This window comes from Sebastes umbrosus, chromosome 1, assembly GCF_015220745.1.
Source record: "Sebastes umbrosus isolate fSebUmb1 chromosome 1, fSebUmb1.pri, whole genome shotgun sequence".
NCBI classification, from domain to species: Eukaryota; Metazoa; Chordata; class Actinopteri; order Perciformes; family Sebastidae; genus Sebastes; species Sebastes umbrosus.
In genome coordinates, this window is record NC_051269.1 from 6,159,617 (window position 1) to 6,184,625 (window position 25,009).

Here is a 25,009-nt window from a genome sequence, read left to right on the forward strand (position 1 = left end):
AACAGTGCATTATTATTTTCTGTAAAATAGAATTAATCACTTTATGAACGGTTTTCAAAGGTAACAAATTATTACAATTAAACACTAAAACTGTTTAAAACAATTTATGTGGTACTCTCCAAACTCTTTACAAGCTGTTGACTACTGATACAATCTATGAATAACTCTGTCTTTTTCTATCTCTCGTTCTGTGTCTTGCCTTTCTCTTCGTACTGTTGGCCCCAACCCTCAACAGACAATACCAATAAGCTACTGCTGTCTATGTTTGCCCTTGAGATGTTCATGAAGATGTATGCTCTCGGCTTGCCCTCTTACTTCATGTCTCTCTTCAATCGCTTTGACTGCTTTGTGGTGTCCACTGGCATTATGGAGCTCATCCTTGTCCACATGGGATTCATGTCGGTCATGGGCATTTCTGTGCTGCGCTGCATACGCCTGCTCCGCCTGCTCAAAGTCACCAGGTGAGATTGCTTTTATCAAGCATAGCTATTATGTGCAATGTGTATGTGGTTGTGTATGAAGTCTTCAGCAAGAATATCTGATGGCAAAACTTGTTTACCAACCCAGCTAGTCTCTCAACTCCTTATTGACAATTTTGTGTTTCACCCTTGAATGATAGTCATCATCTTCTTAAGCATTTTGCTTTAGCACAGCTCTTTAAACTTAACAATTGAAATAGAAGGTTAGGGTTAGCACCAGTGGTGGCGGTGACTTAAAAAATTGTGCAGAACAGGAGGTAAACCAACCCACAGTGTCATGTTATTTCACGCTACTTATTTCTACTTTCTTTCTTTATTAAACAAAAGAACATTATTCAGCCTTTTTCTTAGTTGAATTAAAAAGTGGTTTCCCATATTGCTCAACATCCGTCAAGAAAACAACAAAATAAGGTATTTATTGTTAAATTTATATTTATGTCTAAAAGATTTTGCCAACATAAATCCCTCCAGCGAGGGTTGACGCAGCACCCAGTAGGCTACAGTGGGAACGTCCTCCATGCCGTGCAGCGGTCCGTCGCCCATACTGGGATCCAGTCCTGGGTGAGCAGAGTAGGCTACACAAGCACACGTTGGGCCGGCTCACGCCGCCGTAGTCCCACCATCACCACCCCAGTCCAAATCTATTATTGCCATTAGCTTAAAGTCCTTCAGGTCTGCTACAACAATCTAACTGCTGCATTATCTAATATGCTACTGTATTCATCTATCACTTTACTGCCAGTTCGTAGGTTGAGTAGACGATTGAAGATGAAATTTGGAAATCATCATTGGACCAACCCCATCTTCCCTCGTACCAGACGCCTGCACTGCAGGTGTTGCTGTTGAAGCATTTTAAGAATATAAATAATGGATTTTTTTCCGAAGAAGAGAGAAAGACTATTTTATAAATGATACAGAGATTTGGTAATGGTTCATTTCAAACAATTACTCTTTTTATATTTTGATCTCCCTCTTGCCTCTCAAAAGTATAGGAGGAGCAGCCTCCTCTGCCTCTATGGACCAGCCTCCACTGGACTGAGCACTATGGGAATATCAGCTGAACATACTATGGACTGACCAATCCCAGTTTAAACCTCCTCAATCTAACCACTGAGTAGACTGCAAAGAGCCCAAAGACAAACGGACTAACTCAATATTTAGAGCCCAGGTGCACCGTCCTTATTGAACCTTTGTCAAAACGTCATGTAGTTAGCATGTTAATGGTAATTCACATTATGTGTTAGCATTTAGCTAGTGGACTAAGCGCCAGTTACTTGCCACATGGTTGTAGCAGTCATGCTAGCTATGATAGGAGTTATTTCAGCATCATGCTGCCATACTAAACACCAACATTCAGGGAGGGCTAAATAACCATAAGAAAACCTACAAAGAGAGATGTTAAACTGCAGCGGATGGGATGAGTGACAACAAGACAGCACTGAGTGAGTGAGTGAGAGGAGGCAGAGCTATGCTGCAGCGCTGTGCTGTGCGTGTGCGTGTGTGTGTGTGTGTGCGCGTGTGCGTGTGCGTGGTAGGGCTGCACGATTAAGGTCAAAATGATAATGACGATTATTTTGATCAATTTTGAGATCACGATTACTTATAGATTAGTGACAAAATATTTTTATTGCAATTTCACATTTAAATAAACAGCTTTCACTTCCATGTTGTGCTACATTACCACCGCCAAAAACTCTAAGTGTTATCATTTTACTTTGTTGTTGTCATTTATAGTGGTTATATGCATAAAACACACACTTCAAATGATTAGGAAATAAAAGATATGTATTTTTATTTAAATGTTTGCTTTGATTAAAAACATCTTAGTATTAGTAGTTGTAATTATACACTGATCAGCCATAACATTAAGACCACTTACAGGTGAAGTGAATAACATTGATTATCTCGTTACAATGGCACCTGGCAAGCCGTTTTAACATCTACAGTATTAGCTAGACTGGATATTCATTACAGATATCTGCAACGTCATTTTGCCCGATCAAAGCTGTAATTCGAGACATCTCTAATTATATTTTGACCAGGCAAAACTTAGATTTTGACTAGTAAGATTCAAACTACGTTTGCCATTCATGTGTATGGGTTTCTCATTACATATTTGCAGATATCTGCAACTGAATTCTGATTAGTTAATTCTGACTAGTCATAATTCCAGTTCAAGATATCTTTAATTCCCCTCAATTCTAGAAATCTACATTGTCCTTTGTTAGGTATCTTAAATTAAGTTTTAACAAGTCAAAATGATGTTGTAGATATCTCAAACTGGAGTTAGGGATAGTCATAATTACATTGTTAGATCTATTATCAAGTTATAGATATCTTTAAATTAATTTTGATTAGCGATATCTCATTTGGAGATATCTTTAACGTTCATTCTGCCTGGTCAAAATGTAATTACAGATATCTTGAATTTGAATTTTGACTAGGCGAAATTATGTTATGTTATGATGATGAGCTCTTTCTATTTCATGGCTATCTGATCAACAACAGCAAAAGCTTCTGCTAACACTGTTCAGATACTTTGTTGGGACAATATCCAATGTAAGGCCTTGATGAGCATCACTGATGATCATTGCATCTAACTGTCGTTTTGACTAGTCAGAATGATGTCATAGATATCTTAAATAACAATTCTGACTAGTCACAATGTAATTACGACTAGTCAAAATGCCGTTGTCAATACTGGATAGTCAAGCTGAGCTAATAGATGTTAAAACGGCTCGCCATAAGTGTCTGATTAAGTGATTTGTTCCAATTGTTTTAAGGTTGTTCCTCCACAGCTTATTTAGGACCTGCAGCTTTATGTCTTCTTCACTCAGCTGAAGAACTTCCACACCGATGACATGAAGAGAGAGCAGAAAGCGCAGCTGGTACCCGTGTATTTATACTGCAAGAAATATCTCTCACGCTCTTAATACTACATCACTTCTTTGACCTTGGGATACTGCCGCGGGTGGGTTTACATTGGAGTTAGTTGAAAGCCCAGTGCGTCGCGTACAGTCTCTAAAAGGTGCCTCCCTGCGACGGTATCCGATGCCGAGGGGTTCTTGCCAAGCTTGACAAGTTGGGAGTGAGACCAGGTTGCCTGAATACAAATGTCCGAATAACTGATGACTTTTTCGACTGATGTTGTGTGCCCTAGATACTGGACATCTCTCAGTAATCTGGTGGCTTCCCTCTTGAACTCGACCCGTTCCATTGCCTGCTTGCTGCTGCTCCTCTTCCTTTTCATTGTCATCTTCTCCCTGCTGGGTATGCAGGTGTTTGGAGGGAAGTTCAACTTCCCCAACCAACCCAAACCCCGCAGCACCTTTGACAGCTTCCCTCAGGCCCTCATCACTGTGTTTCAGGTACGATTACAACCACTAGTCATAAACTGATGAAAACAATGGGATTTCTCAAAAAAGCTAGGTTGGAATATTTTGAAATATGTCTCAATTATTTGCAGTAACTTAACTGTGTTTCAGATCCTGACCGGTGAGGACTGGAACACTGTCATGTATGACGGCATCATGGCTCATGAAGGACCCAGCATGCCTGGTATCCTAGTCAGCATCTACTTCATCATCCTCTTCGTCGTTGGAAATTGTATCCTTTACAGAGTGTGTGTGTGTGTTTCTTTAACCAACACTGAACTCCGAACCATGACAACCACAGTTCAATTGAAATCACTGTCATAAGCTTTGACTCCCCTGTTCAGTCATCCTTCTGAATGTCTTCCTGGCCATTGCTGTTGATAACTTGGCCGAGGCCGAGTCTCTCACTTTGGCACAGAAAGAGAAAGCAGAGGAGAAAAAACGCAAGAAAGCACTCCGGTAAGTCTTCCTCAATGTTAAAAATCATACATATTTAGCTCAACAAAGCCCATGTTTTTATGTTTTTTTACTGACTTGCAGTCTCAAGCGCAGCTATGAATAGCGGCACATTTCCACAATATGTTACAAAGTGACTGGAGAGCTCCGGGATGACATATTTTTGTAGGCCAAACGGGAAGTTAGCATCACCCCGGTTCGACAAAAAGCCAACGGGATTTTTCTTTGGGATTTTGGATAATTGCAGAAAATAATCTCTGTGGCAAACAAACGTTTATGATACTTGCACAGGATGAGAGGGGCTGACTCCCAGTTGCTGGAAGTTGGCTGGGATCTGGTTCTCTGGCAACTGACAGATAAATGGTCTTCGGTCGGGAGAGGAAATTCTGAGTGGCTTCATCTGTACATGCAGTATACGGGCCGGGGTGTACGGTTTGACCAGCCCGTCCACAATGCTCTGCTACTGCCAATCGCATTGGCTAATTTATATGATAATCGAAAAACCTTGAACCCTGTTGTAAAGCCATTTCCATTAAGCGCACTCATGTCCCTACTTCCTACGATGGTGTACAATATAGTGTAGTAACATATAGTTGTTTTAATCAGAACATGATGGTTCAAGTTCTAAAATACTGCAAATTTCTTGAATGCCACAAACCAACAACCAGTTGAATCAGCCACTGTGTGTTTTTACAGAGCCAACATGCCAGACAAAGCATCAGAGGAGAAAGCAAATATGGCAAAGAAGCTGGCTGAGCAACGGGCCAAGGGTGTGGAGGGTATCCCTACAACTGCCAAAGTAAGGCATCCAGGAGCATTCATCGACAATGTAAACTAAACAATATGATACAGTCTTTCTCTTTCTTACCTTTCAAACTATTTCATTTTCAATGTGCAGCTGAAAATCGACGAGTTTGAGTCTAACGTTAATGAGATCAAAGACCCTTTCCCTCCAGCAGACTTTCCTGGTAAATCACTGTGCCTCCGGACTGTACTGTTCATACTATTCCAAACTCAGAGGTAAGAAAGGAACTCTGCTAATCCCTCGCTCTTTCTGTCGGGTAGGTGATGATGAGGAAGAGGACCCTGAGATCCCAGAGAGCCCGAGACCTCGTCCAATGGCAGATCTGCAGTTGAAGGAGGAAGCGGTGCCGATGCCAGAAGCCAGCTCCTTTTTTATCTTTGGACCTCAGAACAAGTATGATGCTGGTGATTGTTGGGGTTGATAGTAATGACAGTGGGGTGGGGCTCATGGGTCCGTGTACATTCAGGCTGTTTCGCTTTTTCGTTTGAAGCCAAAAACGGAAAAACAGGAAAGCAGAGTCGTTTTTTCCGTTTTTGGTTTCTGAATGAAAAAACGACAAAACCAAATACAAAAAAACGATCCAATTTTGGTTGTTGTTTATTCCTTTTTGTCACTATTCCTTTTGAACCGAAGTCTGAAGAACGGCAGACATGTGACCCGGAAGTAAAAGTAAACATGTCAGAATAAAAGCCTTGTAGCTTGTTGCCTAGCTACTAGGCCAAGAGAAAATACTGCTCCAACGGCAGAGTCACAATCTACTACGGTCCCTTATGGTTCCTGATTAACTTTTTAAATGTATCTCTGCCTGCTGGAGGGATTTCATAAGTTCTTTCAACATTGTCACGAACGTGTCTTTTAACCATTTCAGGTTCCGGAAGCTCTGCCATCGTATTATCAACGCAACTACTTTCACCAACATCATCCTCCTCTTCATCCTGCTGTCATCTGTCTCTTTAGCCGCTGAGGATCCCATCGACCCCATGTCCTTCAGGAACAAGGTGACAAGCTCATGTCTGTCCCGTTGTAATGTGAATGTTTAGGTTGAATTGCGGTTGAAAAATTACTATTTTCATTCACACTGTCAGCATTTAGTATAGATATTATACTATTATTGATATTAATAATGTGACATTTTTTAGGTGTTGGCCTATGCTGATATAGTCTTCACTTCGGTGTTCACGGCGGAAATTGTGCTCAAGGTAATACCAGGTACCACAGTTAATATTGTTGATACAGATGGGTGACAAATTAAGATTAAACCTGAAGACTTGTGGAGAAACATCATGAATCATGATGCTTCCTGAAGGCTCACTGAATGATTATGAACATTATGTGAATCATATGCAATGACCTACACAGTCACTCCCAAATGAACTCAACCTATTCCTTTGGAAGAACGGTGTTCACCACTCTAACAAAGTTCCAGAGACTAATTTATCCACGCGCTTGCGGATGGTATATCTCCGGCTTAAGAATCTATGCGAGGGAACGGTGAAGCTTTTCTAGAGATTCGTGGTGGAACAAATCTTTTTTTAGACACTGCATGTTGGATTTCCCTTTAATTGGTCACTCACATGTATATTATTATGTAATGAAATCTTGGTTAATCAACCATAAAAATCACTGGAAACCGAAACACTGACAAATAAAACAGATATAGCACAATTTGCATTCAAAATCACTGCACTAGAGGAACTCATGACATGATACATTAGTCTTAGATTAGATGTAGTTAACAGACAGCAGTAAAAGTTTGTCTTGGTCAGTAATAACATTTCTTTCCTTATTTATTTAAAGTTTGAGCACCAAATTCTCTGAACAGTTAAGACAACCCTATAATTTTAAAGGCAGTGTTAATAGTTTTGAGATGCAATAATAATCTTTAGTTTATATGTTACACCTACAGCAGGAACTTGTTCTTAGTACAGTTGTGGTGTGTTCATAATGGATAACGTATATTCCTTTTCAGATGACAACATACGGCGCCATTCTTCACAAAGGCTCTTTCTGTCGGAACTCTTTCAACATCTTGGATCTTCTGGTGGTCAGCGTGTCTCTCCTCTCAATGGGCATGGAGTAAGTGGAGTCTATGTATACCGCATCACTTCTTACTGACTGACCTCCTCTCTATTGCAAAGAGAGGATCATTCATGTGCGATATCAATGTATACCACTGTGCAATATCAACATTGCATATTTAATATTCATATGTGCAATACTGTGAAGCCAACCACTCATTCAGTCTATTTTTTATATCTTGTTTTTTATTGTTTACTTGCTTGTTTATTAGATCTTGTTTTGTCTTTTACTGATGCCTCTTGTTGTTTGCCCTGTCCCCTTTGCTGATTATTTTAGCTTATCTTGTCTTATCTAGATCCAGTGCCATCTCAGTGGTGAAGATTCTCAGGGTGTTAAGGGTACTCCGGCCCCTGAGGGCCATCAACAGAGCCAAGGGACTCAAGGTATGAGATGTCTATCAATAGACTTGCAGTTTTAAACGTCTCTAATACCGACCCGACGCATCATCTGTAATATCTCTGTCTTTGTAGCATGTCGTCCAGTGCGTGTTTGTTGCTGTCAAGACCATTGGAAACATCGTGCTGGTCACCATGCTACTGGACTTCATGTTTGCCTGCATCGGAGTCCAACTTTTCAAAGTGAGAAGACAAAGAAATAAAATGGCGAACTGTTCCTTAGCACTGTATTTAGTGATGTAAACATTTGTCTGTCTGCCTTCTCAGTAAGACACTTTTGTTTCCTTCCCAGGGCAAGTTCTATGCCTGCACAGATCCTGACAAAATGACTGAGGAAACATGCAAGTAAGGACTTTGCTGTGTAGTGTGTAATGTTATTCGAGGCCTCTTTTTCACATGTGGAAAGCTCTGGGCAACATTATTCAAAGGGAAACTTTTAACTTGGAAATGAGATAAAACATTCAATAAACAAAGCACATTAGACAAAATCATTTGTCAATTTAATTAAGGGCCACTTACTAGCTTTTTCCAGGGCTTTTAACCTCATCTAAGGTCTTCATCAGCAGATGGAGTTTGCTCCACTGGCATCACGTGGTGATGTGACATCAAGAGAGAACTGAACCATGATATTGTACCATACTATTATGAAATACCATATTCAAATTTATACAGAAGAAAAACAAATATACGTTCAACTTTAAAAGTAAATACAATTTATTAACTTCAACAGAAAAATCCTGTCAGTATATAAATTATTTATTCATTTCTAACAGAAATATTGCCCTCATGAGAGCTCGCATCTCAATTCAGCCGGCCCACTAGTCTTGGCAATGAAAAGAGAAAATAAAAACATGTTGTATTGTATAAGTAAATGTAAACAGAGCGCAGGCACAGCGGTGGTATTAAAAATGTCTTAAGAATCGTAGATTTCATTTGATGAACCCTGCAGAAATGCTGATTGAGGTGATCTTGACTGTAGCCCTGCCTGTCTGTATTTCCCCTCCACTTTGTGACTCAGAGGCTGGTATATAAGGTACCAGGAAGGAGCACTTCATGAAATGGAGGTCCATGAGAGGAGATGGACCAACTCAGAACTAAACTTTGACAACATCCTCAACGGCATGCTGGCTCTCTTCACTATTTCTACCTTTGAAGGATGGCCGAAGTGAGTCCTGATCTGTTCTTTGATACCATTGACTGCTGATTGTGTATATAGTTTAGTAAACAGTACATCCCCAATCCACTTTTCATTGATTTTGGGTATATTCTTTTTTCTGTCTATATGTTGTATTTGTGTGGATTTGAATATGACTTTTATTTTATTTTATTTTCCTATAGGTTACTATATAAAGCCATCGATTCAAACTTAGAGGATAAAGGCCCAGTGTACAACAATCGAGTGGCCATCTCAATCTTCTTTATCGTCTACCTCATCCTCATCGCCTTCTTCATGATGAATATATTTGTGGGCTTCGTCATTGTCACCTTCCAGGAGCAAGGAGAGCAGGAGTATAAGGACTGTGAGCTGGACAAAAACCAGGTCTGTTAAAAATAACTGGTTATGAAAATATGAATGATGTTGCACAAGGTCAGGACTGAGCTCTTACACACACACACACACACACACACACACACACACACACACACACACACACACACCCACACACACACAGAGGTGCTATGTCATTGTTCCGACAACCCAATAGTCCGACAAATGCACCACTGGTCTGAAAGCCCATTAGATCGACAGCCCGTGATTCTGAAAACAAACACCCGTTGTTCCGACAATACACGCTCTCTCTTAATGCACGGGCTTACCGGGACTCAAGCCCCCGGGGGCCCGACCCCGTTAAAGGGCGCACAAGGCTCCGGGGGGGAAAAATAAAAAATATAATTCACAAAGAGAAGCGAAACCGGTTGCGCAATGGGATGCTCCATGCATAAAGACGCAATGGCGGTAGTGTATTTTACTCCGACACAACCTGCCAGGAGAGAAAATAAAAGGCTTTTTCTAGCAGCTGTATATCTCACTGTTTCTCTTACTGACTGACTGACTGATGTGAAGGGATCTGAGGGAAGGGCTTTCAAAACGTCCATAGCCAGAGGACCTAAAGTAATATTATGGATATTATATTATTGAGTAATATTGAGTATAGCTCTCACTCATACCACTGCTGCATGGAACACTACATGATGCCAACCAGGAAGGATTGCTAGATTAAATATCCTACGGCGAGGTAGTTGCACCAGGAAGGTCCGATGACATCATTCTGCATAATAAGTAGCCATGTGCTTCTGTTTGTCTGAGAAACGATGGCAGATGGAGAGAGAAGAATCTGCTTTAGAGTAGATTCACTTCATCCTAATTATTATTGTGAATGTTTGTTGAAATGGTAGTTAACCTAATTTGTTAGCTTGTTTCACATAATAGCGATCCAAGGACAAATGATGGGGGTTATTTCATTTTTATTTGTTTTGGATATTTCCTTGTTATCATTTACTTTTTCTGTTTATCTCCAGAACATCAGAATGAATAGTAAATATATACGGCATGACCGCCGGCCCTGTCCGTGGTGCTGAATCAGCAGGGGCCTTGCACTAAACAACATTTCACGAGTGTCATCACTCTCCTTCAACTTTTACATCAATTAATGGGTTTCTGATTCATAATATTGAGTTATTAATTATAGTTACATGTTTTGATATTAATTAATTATTAAATCTGCTACAAGCAATAATGCTACACCGGGCAACCCACAGGCGGTGTCTTCCTGCTCCGGCAGGGGGGTCAGCTCAGCCAAAGAAGACAAATGGGCTGTTGCTAGGGCAACTTAAACCCGGCCTGGTGCACGTCCTTGCTGAGCGGTGGTTATACTGTGTCCCCTCATCCCTTACTTACGCTTCGTCCACACTGGGAACGTCAGGAGCGCGTAGCGGCTGCGTGATTGACACGTCGGGTGTTCACACCATCTGCTGCTGCTGTCAGCCCTTTCTTTCTACATAGAGTTTGCCCTTCATAATGGCCTTTTCATTTCATTTCATTTTAAATGTAATTTATATTAATTTTAGACAGAGAAAGGTTAAGAAACGTGTGGTAATTTGTAAATAATGGTAATAATCCTCAATTAAAACCCTGTACTATATTCATTCATGGAGCCGTGCAAGTCACTGCATGTTTTACAACACTGTCCTGCACATATTTCAGAATAAAAGCATTGTGTTAACAAATGAAGGAATTCTGTTCACAGAAAAAACGCTTGAGGGCTTTTATTTTGAAATGAAGGCAGGAAGAGTTGATATAAAAATAAGTCTTTTTTTCTCTTTTTTTTTTCCATCTCCGGAATATATTCTACAGATAGACATTGAAACTGTAGTAATGTTGCTGATATGTCGCAATATACTGTCCATAGATCACCTTCACTGTCTGTTGTTGCTGTGAACCGCGCGCGTCTCTGCTCTAACCTGTTAACACGGACGCCGAAATTAAAAACCTGCAATGCAGCCGCCACGTGCTCCTGATGTTCCCAGTGTGGATGAGGCTTTAAGTAGTCACACACTACTCAGCCATGCTTCACGCAGATGTTTGCCCCCACCAGGGAGGGTCGCAGCAGAGTTTGAGGGTGGACTTGCTCTCTAAAGGATGTCAAAGGTCAAGGATGTGTTAAGGGATCTGGTTAATAACAAGATTTAAGGGTCCCTTGCCAAAAGTATTGTTTATGTACAAGAAGAAGAATCATCTAATATATCATCGTTAGCTTTTGGTTTAGTCTCAACAGTCTGTTGTTGCTATCGGCCTCAAAAATTCATCATCCTAATTTATAACATGTTAACTTTGTCTAAACCCTCTTTATCTCCCTCTACTTTTTTTAACCCCTCCAGCGCCAGTGTGTCCAGTATGCTCTTAAGGCCCGACCACTGCGATGTTATATTCCCAAGAACCCCTACCAGTACCAGGTGTGGTACGTCGTCACCTCCTGCTACTTTGAGTACCTTATGTTCCTCCTTATTATGCTCAACACCATGTGTCTGGGAATGCAGGTATGAATACAACACACATCACATACATATAAAACACTATCTCTCTGTCTGTCTATCTGTCGGTCTGTCTGTGTTGTGTGGGGGGCTGGAGCGTAACAGAATTTGGTAATACGCTGTTAGTCAGTTGTGTGATCCTGACCAGATGCTGCTGAACCTTTTTCCAGATGACTTGTATGTTAGCACTTAGCTGAGAGCTAACATGCAGGTAAATCACTTTGTCTCACTTTATATTCATGCAGCTGTCAATCTGTACCTCTTTAACCCACAGCACTGTAACCAGTCAGACCACGTTACTCACCTGTCGGACATGCTGAACGTGATTTTCACGGTGCTCTTCACTGTGGAGATGATCCTTAAACTCATGGCCTTCAAAGCCAAGGTTAGTCAAAATTCATTGCATTACTCCACTGCTCGCTCGTTTCGCCACCGCTCTCTCTCTCTCTTGCTTCACCACTCACTTCCCACATTCACACACACTCCCACAACACTAGGTTTTGCCCGACGTCAGACACATTACTGTCTTCCCAGACGGGCTTCACTAGATATCATTTTGTGTTTTTTTTCCGTGGAGTTTGTGTTGGAGTCAGAGTTGTGTTGAGGGGCTGGTCGTTTGTTGGCGTTAGCTGACTCCATTTCTAACCGAATGTTAGCTAAGACAGGCCCGGGTTCTTCACATTAAAAGCAGTCTACAGGCTGATAGAGGAAACACAGAAAGCCGCGGGAGGCCTCATTTTTTAGGTTAGGTTACAACCTGCTCACACTTTGGCAATAAAAAATGATTAAAACTTGCTTATATGCGTAAAAAGTTACATACAGTCCATTTAAAGCACAAGTGTTGTGTCTGAGCAGAGTTCATAACAGACATCTTAGCAGGACTTGAACCAGTGATTTTGGGATAAACACAGAAATGATGTTGATCACAAGCATTGCAGGGTTTAAATCATTTGCACAATGATTGATCTTGTATTTTGTGGTCGTCCGGATACCTTAAATGTGTTTTTCTGCTGCAAATCATCCAATAAATATGGCAAAAAGAGAGATATTACATCCATGACTAATCTCCATGTGAAAGTGTGAAACTTTTTCATGGGAGCCCATTTGTTGTGACGATATACATTTTTTTTTCTGTGTCAAATGATGTTATTTGAGCATTTAAAAACTGCATTAAGTTCAGTACCTTGTGAGTGCTGGTATATGAATGTCTTATTTTAATTAATCGAGTGATGGAGTAACTCAATTCAGGCTGCTAGATTCTCACCAGTTTTAATTCCCGTCTTGATGGCGACCACGGACACGAACTAGGTTGCTCAATCGTCGTTATTGGGTTTTGCCAATAGGGACATCAACTGTTGTATTCATGCAAAGGAGAACTAGTCATGTGCCGTATCAGATTCACGGCAGCACTTGTAGAAATCTTGGTGTGATAAATATTTGCCACTTGATAACTATGTACAGCAGCAACACACATGTAATGTTTATGTCCGCTCATTCCAAAGACGGCACAACTTTGAAAAATGTGGAAGTGGTTTGATAACATTAATTTACCTCAGAAAAAGAGCAGAGGCTCTACATTACACAACAAAGAGCACATACTTAGTCAACTAGCAACTATACTGAGAGTGACAAAAATTGCAGTGGAAATCAGCCACCTACAGCTTATAGCCTACTGATGTTATACTCCTTAAAACCTGTCCGCAAGACAGTTTTCTTGATGCTAGACATTGATATCTCTACAGTAGCTGAATGGATTTTTAACCATTCGAACGGCATTTGAAAAACGTCCGTCTCCCTTCGTTCTTTTGCAGCTGGAGCTGCAAAGATAGCCCTTACCAATGTGGTACAATAAGGACCCTGGGAACATAGAAATGACCCAGCGTGCATACTGTGCATGCATCATGACAAAAGGATATCATGGCGAGGGACATTCCGAGATACACACACATCCACACTTATGTTTGTTTTCTCAAAGGGTTATTTCGGAGACCCCTGGAACGTCTTTGACTTTGTCATCGTCATTGGAAGTGTCGTGGACGTGATGCTGAGCGAAATCGATGTGAGTACCATTGCCTTGCTCTCTCTTTCTTTTTTGTCTCTGTCTCACACTCACACGATTTACACACACAGAACAAAAGAATACTAAACACACATTTTTATTATACATTTACACAAATGTGGCCTATGACAGAAACACTTTTCAAATAAAATGTAAGCACATTTGGTGCTTCTGTGAGCATGCATGGGACACCAACCCGCAATGATTTATACGTGTTGGGACTTACAAACTGTGCCTTTAAAAAATAGCACTGTGGAGGTCTCTCAAGCCAGATGACCTTCTTTGCAACCATATCAGCGACATATTTTGAAATTCTGAGAAGCGCTTTATGAAATATTGGTATTAATGTGGTGTAATTGAATCTTAAATTGAATAGGGGAAACAGGCCTGCTCATGTAATTAATGTTATTTGACAGTCTTCAGAATGTATACAGTGAATCTTGAGAATGCATGCAGTATATGGTGCATACGGGTTCATCTTTTGTTTTATGAATGTTGACATTAAATGTCTCTTTCCATGTTCATGTCTTCATCTCTCACTGTCACTTATTTCTGCCACAGATGGATGCACCTTTACAGCTGGAAGCTCTCTTTCTTTCCTCTCTGACATCACTTCTTGAACTTGTGTTTCCCTCCCACAGGCAGCACTGGCCTCCTCTGGAGGACTTTACTGTCTCCATGGCTGCTCTGTAACTATTCACTTGCTTCTGTTTTGCATGACATTCACATGTTGCATGATACAAGAGGCAAACAAGAATTTACTCAAGAATAACCAAATGATTACACAATCAAGCGTCGGCTGTTGAGCAAACACTATTCAACTATAATAAGCAAACCAGACACAAAATGTTGATTCTATAGCTTGAAGCGGCGGCGCCTGTGTACTTGTGTGTGAGAGAAGGGGCAATGCATGTGCATCCGGTTGTGTGTGCGTCATGTTGGACTGCGTCCGTGCAAACGGATGCCTACACAGACATGCCATGCTAACCGCTGAGTCTACGCTCATTAAATGCGTGAGCGTGCAGCTGGAGCTAGACAGTCCAAGAGGGAGATCTGAGTTTCTCTACACTGTTTTAATTCTGAGACCTCAAAGCTTTAAAGGCATGCTTATGGGAGTTAGTGGAGTTGAGAGAGCAAGCATGGCGCGGCTACTGCTATAGGTTGTCCCAAAACAGATTTAGTTGACAAGGATGAAATAGGTTACCTTAAAAACTGGAGGAACTTTCACAAATGGTAAATGGACTTACATTTATAGAGCTCTTTTCTAGTCTTCTGACATTTCACAAGCCAACATTTAGTTTTTTTTAATCAAAATGTGGTGCAGTTCCACCCTGCGTTGGTCAGTTGTGAACGCAATAATCGTACTCTGGTGTGCGACCAAAACAACCGGTCCGAGACCGCTTGTGAGAGGTGGTCTCGGACCGGGTCCAAGCGAACTGAGATGCAGGCTGCCTGTGAGGGCATTTGTTGAGATGAACACAGGTAAATGACTGGAGGTAAAGAAGGTGCAGAAGGCCGATGTTTGCTTGACATCTGGGCCGAACCGAACATACAGAATACGCTAAATAAAGTCCACAAAAATAGTGACGTTTATGAAGTAATTTGAGATAAACTGGAAGAGAAGGGATTCATGCACAGAGTAGATCAGCACAGAGTAAAAGTGAAAAAAAACAACTTTGACAGCAATATATCAAAGTCCGCGATCCCCTGCATAGAAGTGGCAGCTCTCAAGACGAAAAAGATCCATTTGCTCCTTCATACAAGCCCCTTAACAACTTCATTTCTTTTCTGGTCTGCTTTAATTTGCGCAGAAACCGACCCAGACTAAATAGAAAACAAACCAAAAATACTAATTTCACTCTGATTCGGACCAGCGAAACAGACTAGTGACTAGTGTAAGTGCCCTTAAAGTAAACAATGCAAGCAAATGTCCCAGGATGCAAATTCAAAGGGGCACAATATCTAAAATAAGAGATGAGCAGTGGGAAGCTAAAACCAGGTACCCCACAGTTTGTAAAGAAGTCTCAAATCCAGACCGATAGTGCTCACCACCGACGTGGTCCATGGTCTCTTTATCCTCCTCCACCAGGGTGTGTAGATCCAACGGCATAGCTGCATATTCATGAAACTCTAACTTAAAGGAACCGCCACTACTTGATTTTAGGTTTAATTAGTGTTTAAGAACAGCTTTTGTCTTGAGCAGCATAATAATCAACACCGCAGACAGCTGATGTTAAGACGCTCCAAACATTGTGCACGTGCATTTGATTTCAAGTACTGCTTTGGGAAATTAAGTCTAAAGATTTAGGAGAATAATGGAAGTTTCCATCAGGGACCACGATGGAAATAAGTCCTGGAATTTGTTGTTACGTGATACAGTATGCTTGTACAGTATTGTGCATGAATTACACTGTGTTATCCTTCAACTGACTGGACACTGGACGCACTAATAATACCTGCATGTTGAATGTCTTCTTTTGTTTAAACATGCACACATAAAAGCATTGTTCTGCTTCTCATGCGAGACTTTCCCTTTATGAAATGATCAGAAGTGGTTGTGTTGAGACTAAAAACGTTTGCAATGTGAGCATTACAACAGTCCAAAACTTTGGATGTACGTGCCAAACAGTGTGTTTGTTAAAGTAGAAAAAACAAATATTTCTTTCTGCAGGCGGTGGATCCCATGCAAGCAATTGCGGTGAGTTGCTTTCACTTTTCCTGAATTCCCATTTTTGTGTAATTTAGGAGTTATATGTAATGTAAAATGTGTGCTCTCTCTCTCTCTCTGAAAAGTCTTCTGAGAACATGAGCGTGTCAGTCACATTCTTCAGACTGTTTCGTGTCATGCGTCTGGTGAAACTTTTAAATCGCTCTGAGGGGATACGGAATCTTCTGTGGACCTTCATCAAATCCCTTCAGGTCGGTATCGTCTCTCAGCATTAATAGCCATGTGGTTTACTATGTCTGTCTGACGGTGCCATCGGTCCTTGTGTTGCAGGCTCTTCCCTATGTGGCCCTGCTCATTCTCATGCTGTTCTTTATATACGCTGTGGTTGGAATGCAGGTACACACACACACACACACACACACACATACATACATACATCACCCATTATTAATAATTATATTATAGGCACTGAATATTTTCAATTCTCATTGGCTGAACAGTGTGGATTAATAACCAGGTACCTCTGACATGATGTGTTTGATTGGAGTTTTAAAGTAATGGGCATCAACGAAAAGAATGAATAGCTTCTCATTGAGAACAATGCAAATGTAGCGTCCAGATGTCAAAATCACTTAAAGGTAGGGTCGACGATGTTGGAAAGCTAGCTTAATTTGAAAGTAGCATCGCCTCAGGAGCTCCGTCTAAACCCCCCGCCCTCCCTCCCCTCAGGGCTTCTTCCAAGGCAACGCCCCCCCCCCACCCTCTCCCACACACACACACACACACACACACACACATGCACGAGCACCGCCACATCGTAACTACTTTACAGACACAGAGCGGAGAGAGGACCTCAACTCAACAACGCTACCTCATGACAAGTAACCGCGGCAGTGCTACTGCAGGGCTGAGTTTTCTCTTCCGTTCTCCAGTAAACTTGCGGTGACGAAGCGCTTTGAGTTCAGGTCGGTGCACGCCAAGGGTAGAGTACGAGCAGGGAGGCAGGGAGGCATCTGATTGGTTCTTTCCAAGCGGACCGTTGGGCAGTGATTGGTAGACGTTTTTTACAGGATTACAGCAGCTACAGATGACGGCTCTTTTCCGGTCCTTTTTCAGAGCTCATCAGTGATGGATCGCTGTAAAGTGTGTAAAGACCATTTCAACCAATAGAACAAATAGTGTAGACTGGATAACATCATCAACCCTGCCTTTAATGGTAGGAGGAGAAAGAAAATAGAGGAACTAAATAACATTCACCACTGCGTCAACTTGAGTCGCTCACGTCAGTTAGTTGAGTTGAGTTGTTCATGCTGTCATGGTCCTGGGTTTTGGTTGTAGTTTGTTTCCTGTTTTATTTTGAAAGTTTATTCGAACAAACAAGAGACATGCTGAGGCTCAGGAACTATATTTCATAGATATTATATATATTTTATGAACAGAAAAGTGAGATTGAAATTCATTGTGTGAATTAAAAATGTATTTGAGATTGGTTTGTTATTTCATATTCACATTTTGTGTGCAAAAGGGCCGTGTTAAAAGCACGATAATAGCCTCCAGGTTTGTACGTTCCATGATTGTAATGGATCATGTGGGGCTAAGAGCCTTCCATGGGAGCTAAGACTCTCAAGTCAATCTCTAAACGCTTTGCTCAACTAGAGACTGAAGACAAGCTCCCTGGTTATGTTGCTAAAACTGTGGAAACAGTTTAAAACAAACCTGCATACTAGAACCAGTCCAAAGTATTTAGGGTGGCCCTTCACATTGGGGCAGTGACGTGCTAAAAGACACACCCACAGACGGTTCACTCACTGTTGCTGCTGTTCAAGTTAAATAAAAATAAACTCTCCTCCCGACAGTAAACGGCTCCAGAATGTGACTCGCATTGCAGATTTTATTCTTCAAGAATCTCCGTCTCTCTTCCCTGGAGCCGTGTCCTAAACAACGTTGACCAATAACAGTGTGTTGTCCCTACATGGCACCTCCGTATGTCTCCACGCATGTAGGTAACCGGCTGTGATCGGCCTTTCCAAATCCAGGATATGTAAGCGCTGCAGGTTTGTTGGCGGCCATTCTCGCCACCGTTGTAGCGAAAACTTTACCTTTAGAAATGCCCAGATATTTGGTAGGCGGAGATTGATCGGAGACTGATTATCTGGAATCACTATCTGGAGACTAACCCAGCGCAAACTGAGTTACTCGATGTGAGTATTATCCATAACATAACCTTCTTTTTTTCTGCAGATATTTGGTAAAATTGCATTGGTTGATGGCACTTACATCAACAGGAACAACAACTTCCAGACATTCCCACAGGCTGTGCTGCTGTTATTCAGGTTGGTCGTCTGTCTTCCTCTGTTAAAGGACCCGTATGTAATACACTCGGGGAAAAAACTGTTTGGAAACTTGTGTTAGGTGGATTATTTCTCTGTTGTTACAATGCTAATGGTCATTGTATTTTACATCGTTGGAAAGCCTGTTTATTTACCTTCACAATGATGTCCAACTTGTAAGGATCATGCATTTGTGGGATGATCAACACAGCTGATTATGTGGGTAGCGCCCAAGAAAAAGATTTTCTGGGTTAGGTTCACATACAAAATTCTCAATAACTTTTAGGACATCTGTTGTGTCTCCTAAATAAGAAGGCAGTTCTAGCACCCATTTCTTTATTAACAAAAGTCCACATATTGAGATAAAGGCTCAGTTAGACAACCAATACTTGAAACACTAGGGCGAGGAGGGGGATTTTCTAAAGATTTATGTATTTTGAGTAAGCCATAAAATACAGGGCAGGTAGGATACTTAACTGTTAGAAAATCTTTATCTTCATCTGTAATCCAACCTCTTGATGTTTCTACGTATGTGTCAATTTCTTCTTTAATCTGTTCTGAAGGATTCATATTAAGGGGGGTATAATTATTTTTGTCTGTTAATAGTGATCTCATCCCCTTATCATATTGTTCATAGCTCATCACGACCGTGGAACCCCCTTTATCCGCAGGGCGGATGATAATATCCGTTCTATTTTCCAGATTTTGTAAAGCTTTGAGTTATTTTTTTTGAAAGATTATATTTGATAGGGAACTCTTTTCTTACACATATTATCACATTTGTTTTCCAACAGGTTACTAAAAGTAACAACAGATGGGTTGAAGTAGCAGTAGGCAGTATATTTTTGGCATCATTGGGCAAAAATTCTAATAATAACCTTTCAGCATATTGTAATTCAAGTGTTCTGAGAGATAACTAGACTTCTGCTCCTCCTCATGGCTCTGTTTTCAGGCTTTAGAAAATCTAGCCCATGATGGGAGACTTTGACCAATCACAGGTCATTTCATTGAGAGAGCGTTCCTATTGGCTGTGCTCCGGTCATGTGACCAGAACTTGGCGTTCCTTCAACAGATTTTAAAATGGTGGCGGCGTCACAAACTTTCTCATTTTACAGCTAAAGATGATTCTGAAAACATTTGAGGAGAGAAATAGTCATTAATGTAACATAATATGGATTCATATTTGATCAGCGTGGCCTAGTTTGACCGTTTGGTCAGCAGACCTTAGATCAGCTCTTACTGCTTGTTTTCCTCCGGTCTGGGAAATCTTGCAGATGCCGTTAGGAGCACCGGAGGACACAGAGGAACATGATTTTTTTCAGGTTACCTGTTTCATGTGCTACTGTCACGATACAGCGACCGTTTTATAAAAATACCTTTTATTTAATCATATTTGCTCCAATCTCTCCTACTTCAGCTTTAAGTAGCACAACATTAAATCCTTTCCCGAAAGCAAACGCTTAACAAGAAAGCTATGTCAGTGCGAGTATCGGGTCAGGAGATGTGATTGGAGACGTTCTGATATCTCCGTTATGCAGATGTGCTACAGGGGAGGCATGGCATGAAGTGATGTTGGGCTGTATGTACGGGAAGAAGTGTGACCCCAAGTCGGACTACCTGCCCGGGGAAGAGTACACCTGTGGAGCCAACTTCGCCATCATCTACTTCATGAGTTTCTACATGCTCTGTGCCTTTCTGGTAAAATAACACACATTCACACACTCCCAGTATCTTAACACTGAGATTTAACGTTCAGCTGGTGCAGACAGCTGCATGATAGCTCCCATTTCCACTCATGTGTAAGTGAAACTTAAAGTGTCATTTTTGCCTGACAAAGGTCCACTGAAATGGAAGGCTACAATTTTCTTTAATAATTTACAAACTCAAAATAGTTTTTGTTACTTTTTAATAATACAAACACTTCAGCCAGTTAGCCACAACTCTTATTCGGAGTAGCCAACAGTGAATGAGCAGGTCAGGAACTGTATGCAAATGTAACAGAGCTGTTTGTCTTCTAAATCATCTCCAAGTAGCGAAACACAATTTTAATAGCACAATGTCATACATTACACCGAATACAAATTTTAAAATGGAAATGGTGCATTAAAACATCCAGTTGGTTGTTGGTTTAAATGTGAAAAAGGCCTCCCTGGTGAGTTTGTGTGTTTTGAACATTGTAGTGTTTCTATACTGTACATCACTGCTCCTGTTTTGTTTGTTTTTTAATTTGAAGGGAGATAAGCCCCAATCATACTCACACACTAGTACAGTAAAACATATATTATAAATTGCTTCTGTCCTTCACAGATCATCAACCTATTTGTGGCTGTCATCATGGATAACTTTGACTATTTGACGCGTGATTGGTCCATCCTCGGCCCACAGCATTTGGATGAGTTCAAGAAAATATGGGCAGAATATGATCCTGAGGCCACGTGAGTGTTTGTTTGTGTGCGTGTGTGTGTGTGTGTATATGCATCTGGTTCTAACAGGAGCACGGTCGAGGTCGGGACATCTGTTAATATTTCCTAAAAAACCTACCGTCTCTCTGCATCTGAATGACCTAAAACCGCTATCTATAAGACAGCTATCTGTGCGGCAGAGACTGAGGTGGTGAGGATGTGCAGGGTGAGGTGACTGGAGAAGGCAGAGTGTGTGTCTCCAGAGCACTCTGTCGTTTTCACTGCAATGATTTTACACACAATAGCTATATGAAAACTAAAATTCATTGATTCATTCACAGTATTAAGTATTGTTAAAAATGATTGACGCTCTGTTCTGCAATTCTTTAATGTTGTTCATATGTCATCTGTTATCTTGGATTTCTACAACTCATCAGTTAGCCCAGTTAACGTGGTTGAGGTGAAAAGGACTCGGTATATATTCACGCTTAAAGGCAAGTCAGACTTTCCTGAACCCTGCCACCTCTCACATCCTGGCATCATCTTAGCTTTCCAACAGCTGCGGTGCGCTGTCCGGCCCTCTCCTCTCCTCTGCGATGAAATGTTGAACGGAATTTGCTTTGAGATTTGAGTTGCCGTATATCTTCTACAACTGAAAGGTGCTTATGGAATAGTTATGGCTCACTAACACAAACACAAATAACACTGCTGGTTTGAATGTATAAAAGAGAAAACAACTTGTATTTTCGTTTCGTCCTCCCTGCAACCAGGAAACTACTTTGCTTGGAGGAGAGCGTGCGGCAGCTCTGGGAGACGTCTTGTCTCGTATATATGTCAGTATAAAATCCTCTGTTCTGTATTCTGTCTTACAGGGGGCGTATTAAGCACCTTGATGTGGTGACACTCCTACGAAGAATACCTCCTCCTCTGGGTTTTGGAAAGTTTTGTCCTCATCGTATCGCCTGCAAGGTGAGAAACATTTTCAGCCTGATGTCTTTTGGCACATGACAATCCTAACAAGGGCGTAACGATTCATCTACTACATCGATGTATCCATTTATAATCCTACAATCCAACTACATCGATAGGTACTCGGCAAGTTGTCCTTCACGGGGGACGTATATCGATATAAAATCGCAAAAATCGATTGTATCGGTACTAAGGATTTGCACCTCGTATTTAAGGACGACAAACGTTATATGAAAGTGTTTTTTAGCACGTTTATTATAAAGAAATGTTAACCGTCACACTCCAGACATGCGCCAGCTTGCCAGCTCCGCCCTCTACAGCGCGAGCACGCATCCATGCATGCAGAGGAACGTCACACTGGACTCCTCGGTCAACCCCCCGGTAGAGGAACCGGTCGGCAGAGTTTCAGGTGTTATCAATCCACTTGACGCGGGCGGCTTCACCCACTTTTTATTATTTTCAAATAAAAGGTGTATGTATTCGCCATTAATTGTTGTTTAATTGTTTATATCCATAATTAATTTATCCCTGATTCACTTACAAGAAAAACTATTTATTTCACAGTCACACTGACTGAATTTTTGGCAAAAAAAGATTTCAAATCACTGAATCGTATCGCTCTAGATGTGCCAAATATCGTCTTTGAATCGTATCAGAACCATGGAAATCGTATCGTATCGTTGTAAAAACGGATCGTTACACCCCTACTGAACAAACTGAAAAAAAATGAAAAGTGAATGAATGATGATAATGAATCAAAGTTAATGACTTAGTCACTAAGTCGTTTAAAAAACAAATGCTTAACATTTCTACCTTATTTTGTGTGTGTGTGTTTGTTTGTTTCTACAGAGGTTGGTCTCCATGAACATGCCTCTCAACAGTGATGGAACAGTCACCTTCAACGCCACACTGTTTGCCCTGGTCAGAACTGCACTGAAAATAAAGACAGAAGGTTTGTGTTATCAATAATGCATGTGGAGAGTATATTTATTTTACTGTAGTCATTTGTAATGAATATGGGGTTTCCAGACAATGGCCAGTAGTTTCATGCATGATCAGAATAACTTGGAGCCCAAGAGCCAAAATGAGTCTCTATTAACACTACTTCTTAACACGGAGGCCGTCTTCACTCATACTCATACTGATAATATTCATTATTATTATAAGATTTTTTTATAATAACAATGCATCAAATGACGATGTGAAGGGGGGTCGCTGGTAGTAATGAACCTATAGAGAACTACAAGGGCACTCGAAGAACGCAGACCTCCGTCAAGGTCACGCCTATCTCGCAATATTAATGAAAGTAAAAAAGTATATGTGTAACCGTCCTGTGATTCAGATCTGCTCCGCTTCAATTTTATTGATTGTTCCTTGGCCTATGCTTCACCCTTCCACCAAGTTTCATGTAAATCTGGGCCAGTAGGTTTTTTCCGTAATCCTGCCGACAAACAAACAAACCGGACCGAGAACATAACCTCCTTATTGGAGGTAATTATCAGCTGAGTCTGCAGCTCCCCTAATTCTTTATGCAGCTTTATTGTTTCAGCTCATTATATACTGTAGGTGTCCATTCCACACTTTACTGTGTTGGTTCACTCTTACTGCTCTCATAGCACCCTTTCAACTGCCGGATGTGTATAAATAACTAACGGTAGCGCATTCGCCGTATCGACTTAAAAGGTGATGATGAGTCAATGTTATGTTCACAACTTGTTTCTGCTGCACCCAAGTTGCCAACAAAAACCCAGTTATTGCAAAAAGTGAGATTTTCATGTCTTTTGTATTATAAAGCAGGTTTAAGTGTTGTATAAATACTGTTAAACTATCAAAACACTCAATAAACGGAGAAATACACACAGCCCATATTCAGAAATTGTGCGTTTGAAACAAGCCGTTAGGATTTCTGTCCATTTGTGATGTCACAAATATACAATATTTAGACCATGACACGGTTTTAAACATAAACATTATAAATGTGTCCCAGTTTATTTCCTGTTGCAGTGTATGTGAACGACATCAGCTGTCAGGAAGTAAACATGGACCCAAGCTGTTGCCAGGCAACGCAATTCCGTTGCAATTCCGTTGAAATGCACTAAAACGGAGCATTTCGGACAGAGGGTAAATACAGGTATATTCAAGCAGACAGCATGAGGAAAATAAAGGTTTTTTTTAAACATACAGCATGTAAACATGTTCTAGTAGAAACACAAAATACAAGTATGAACCTGAAAATGAGCATGATATGGGACCTTTAAGGCCCTTATGGATATTTGTAGAATTTCCATTAAGTTATCAAATAACAGTTGACACACAGTCAGGCGAAGGCTTTTCAGGGAAGAAATAAAGTTCATCAATGTAGTATGTGGTCGCGCTATGTACTGGAAGAAATAGTTCACTACTGGATACATCATGTTATTTTGAAAGCAGCTGCGCTTTGTTACCGCTACTGGAAGATGTAGTTAATGTAGTAGCCTTGTCTTGTCAGTGATCTCCTTTGTCTCATTATTATGCTTCTTCCATTGTGCAGGTAACTTTGAACAAGCCAACGAGGAGCTGAGGGGAATTATCAAGAAGATCTGGAAGCGCACCAGCATGAAACTTCTGGATCAAGTCATCCCACCTATAGGAGGTCAGCTTTCGTGATGGTTATAAAAAAAAAAGGCAATCATCAGGAGGCACATGCAGAGCCATTTATTTTTGCAGGTGTTGGGTAACAATAAGCTGCACAAACAAAGCAAAAAATGTACCGGCACACTGCTCTCTTGGTCCAGTTCTCTATGCTGTGTGGACTTGATGTTTCGACCACAAACGGTTTTCTTTAGAATTAAAGAAGAAGTGGGAACAAGACACAGTTGCACTGAAGGGACGTTTTTTTCTTAGAAGGGAAAAAAAAAAGTAGATTAGATTTTGTTTCAGGGAGGCAATGGTTCAGTAAATTTGCTCGGCCTTACATACTGT

General features: G+C 40.9%; 1 protein-coding gene across 1 annotated transcript in view; it reads left to right on the forward strand.

The window, feature by feature from the left end:
- The window catches only part of LOC119495562 (dihydropyridine-sensitive L-type skeletal muscle calcium channel subunit alpha-1-like), a 51,763-nt gene that overhangs the window by 22,187 nt on the left and 4,567 nt on the right, over positions 1 to 25,009 (forward strand). The window contains exons 11-38 of the mRNA XM_037782195.1: positions 236 to 461; positions 3,640 to 3,847; positions 3,965 to 4,085; positions 4,198 to 4,312; positions 5,006 to 5,108; positions 5,208 to 5,277; positions 5,375 to 5,507; positions 5,983 to 6,112; positions 6,254 to 6,313; positions 7,084 to 7,190; positions 7,489 to 7,576; positions 7,664 to 7,771; positions 7,881 to 7,933; positions 8,607 to 8,753; positions 8,927 to 9,128; positions 11,468 to 11,626; positions 11,895 to 12,005; positions 13,596 to 13,679; positions 14,321 to 14,368; positions 16,351 to 16,377; positions 16,473 to 16,598; positions 16,678 to 16,743; positions 18,589 to 18,680; positions 20,216 to 20,375; positions 20,985 to 21,112; positions 21,952 to 22,048; positions 22,898 to 23,000; positions 24,579 to 24,680. Of these exons, the coding sequence (XP_037638123.1) occupies positions 236 to 461; positions 3,640 to 3,847; positions 3,965 to 4,085; positions 4,198 to 4,312; positions 5,006 to 5,108; positions 5,208 to 5,277; positions 5,375 to 5,507; positions 5,983 to 6,112; positions 6,254 to 6,313; positions 7,084 to 7,190; positions 7,489 to 7,576; positions 7,664 to 7,771; positions 7,881 to 7,933; positions 8,607 to 8,753; positions 8,927 to 9,128; positions 11,468 to 11,626; positions 11,895 to 12,005; positions 13,596 to 13,679; positions 14,321 to 14,368; positions 16,351 to 16,377; positions 16,473 to 16,598; positions 16,678 to 16,743; positions 18,589 to 18,680; positions 20,216 to 20,375; positions 20,985 to 21,112; positions 21,952 to 22,048; positions 22,898 to 23,000; positions 24,579 to 24,680 (3,174 nt within the window). The remainder of the gene's footprint in view (positions 1 to 235; positions 462 to 3,639; positions 3,848 to 3,964; positions 4,086 to 4,197; positions 4,313 to 5,005; positions 5,109 to 5,207; positions 5,278 to 5,374; positions 5,508 to 5,982; positions 6,113 to 6,253; positions 6,314 to 7,083; positions 7,191 to 7,488; positions 7,577 to 7,663; positions 7,772 to 7,880; positions 7,934 to 8,606; positions 8,754 to 8,926; positions 9,129 to 11,467; positions 11,627 to 11,894; positions 12,006 to 13,595; positions 13,680 to 14,320; positions 14,369 to 16,350; positions 16,378 to 16,472; positions 16,599 to 16,677; positions 16,744 to 18,588; positions 18,681 to 20,215; positions 20,376 to 20,984; positions 21,113 to 21,951; positions 22,049 to 22,897; positions 23,001 to 24,578; positions 24,681 to 25,009) is intronic.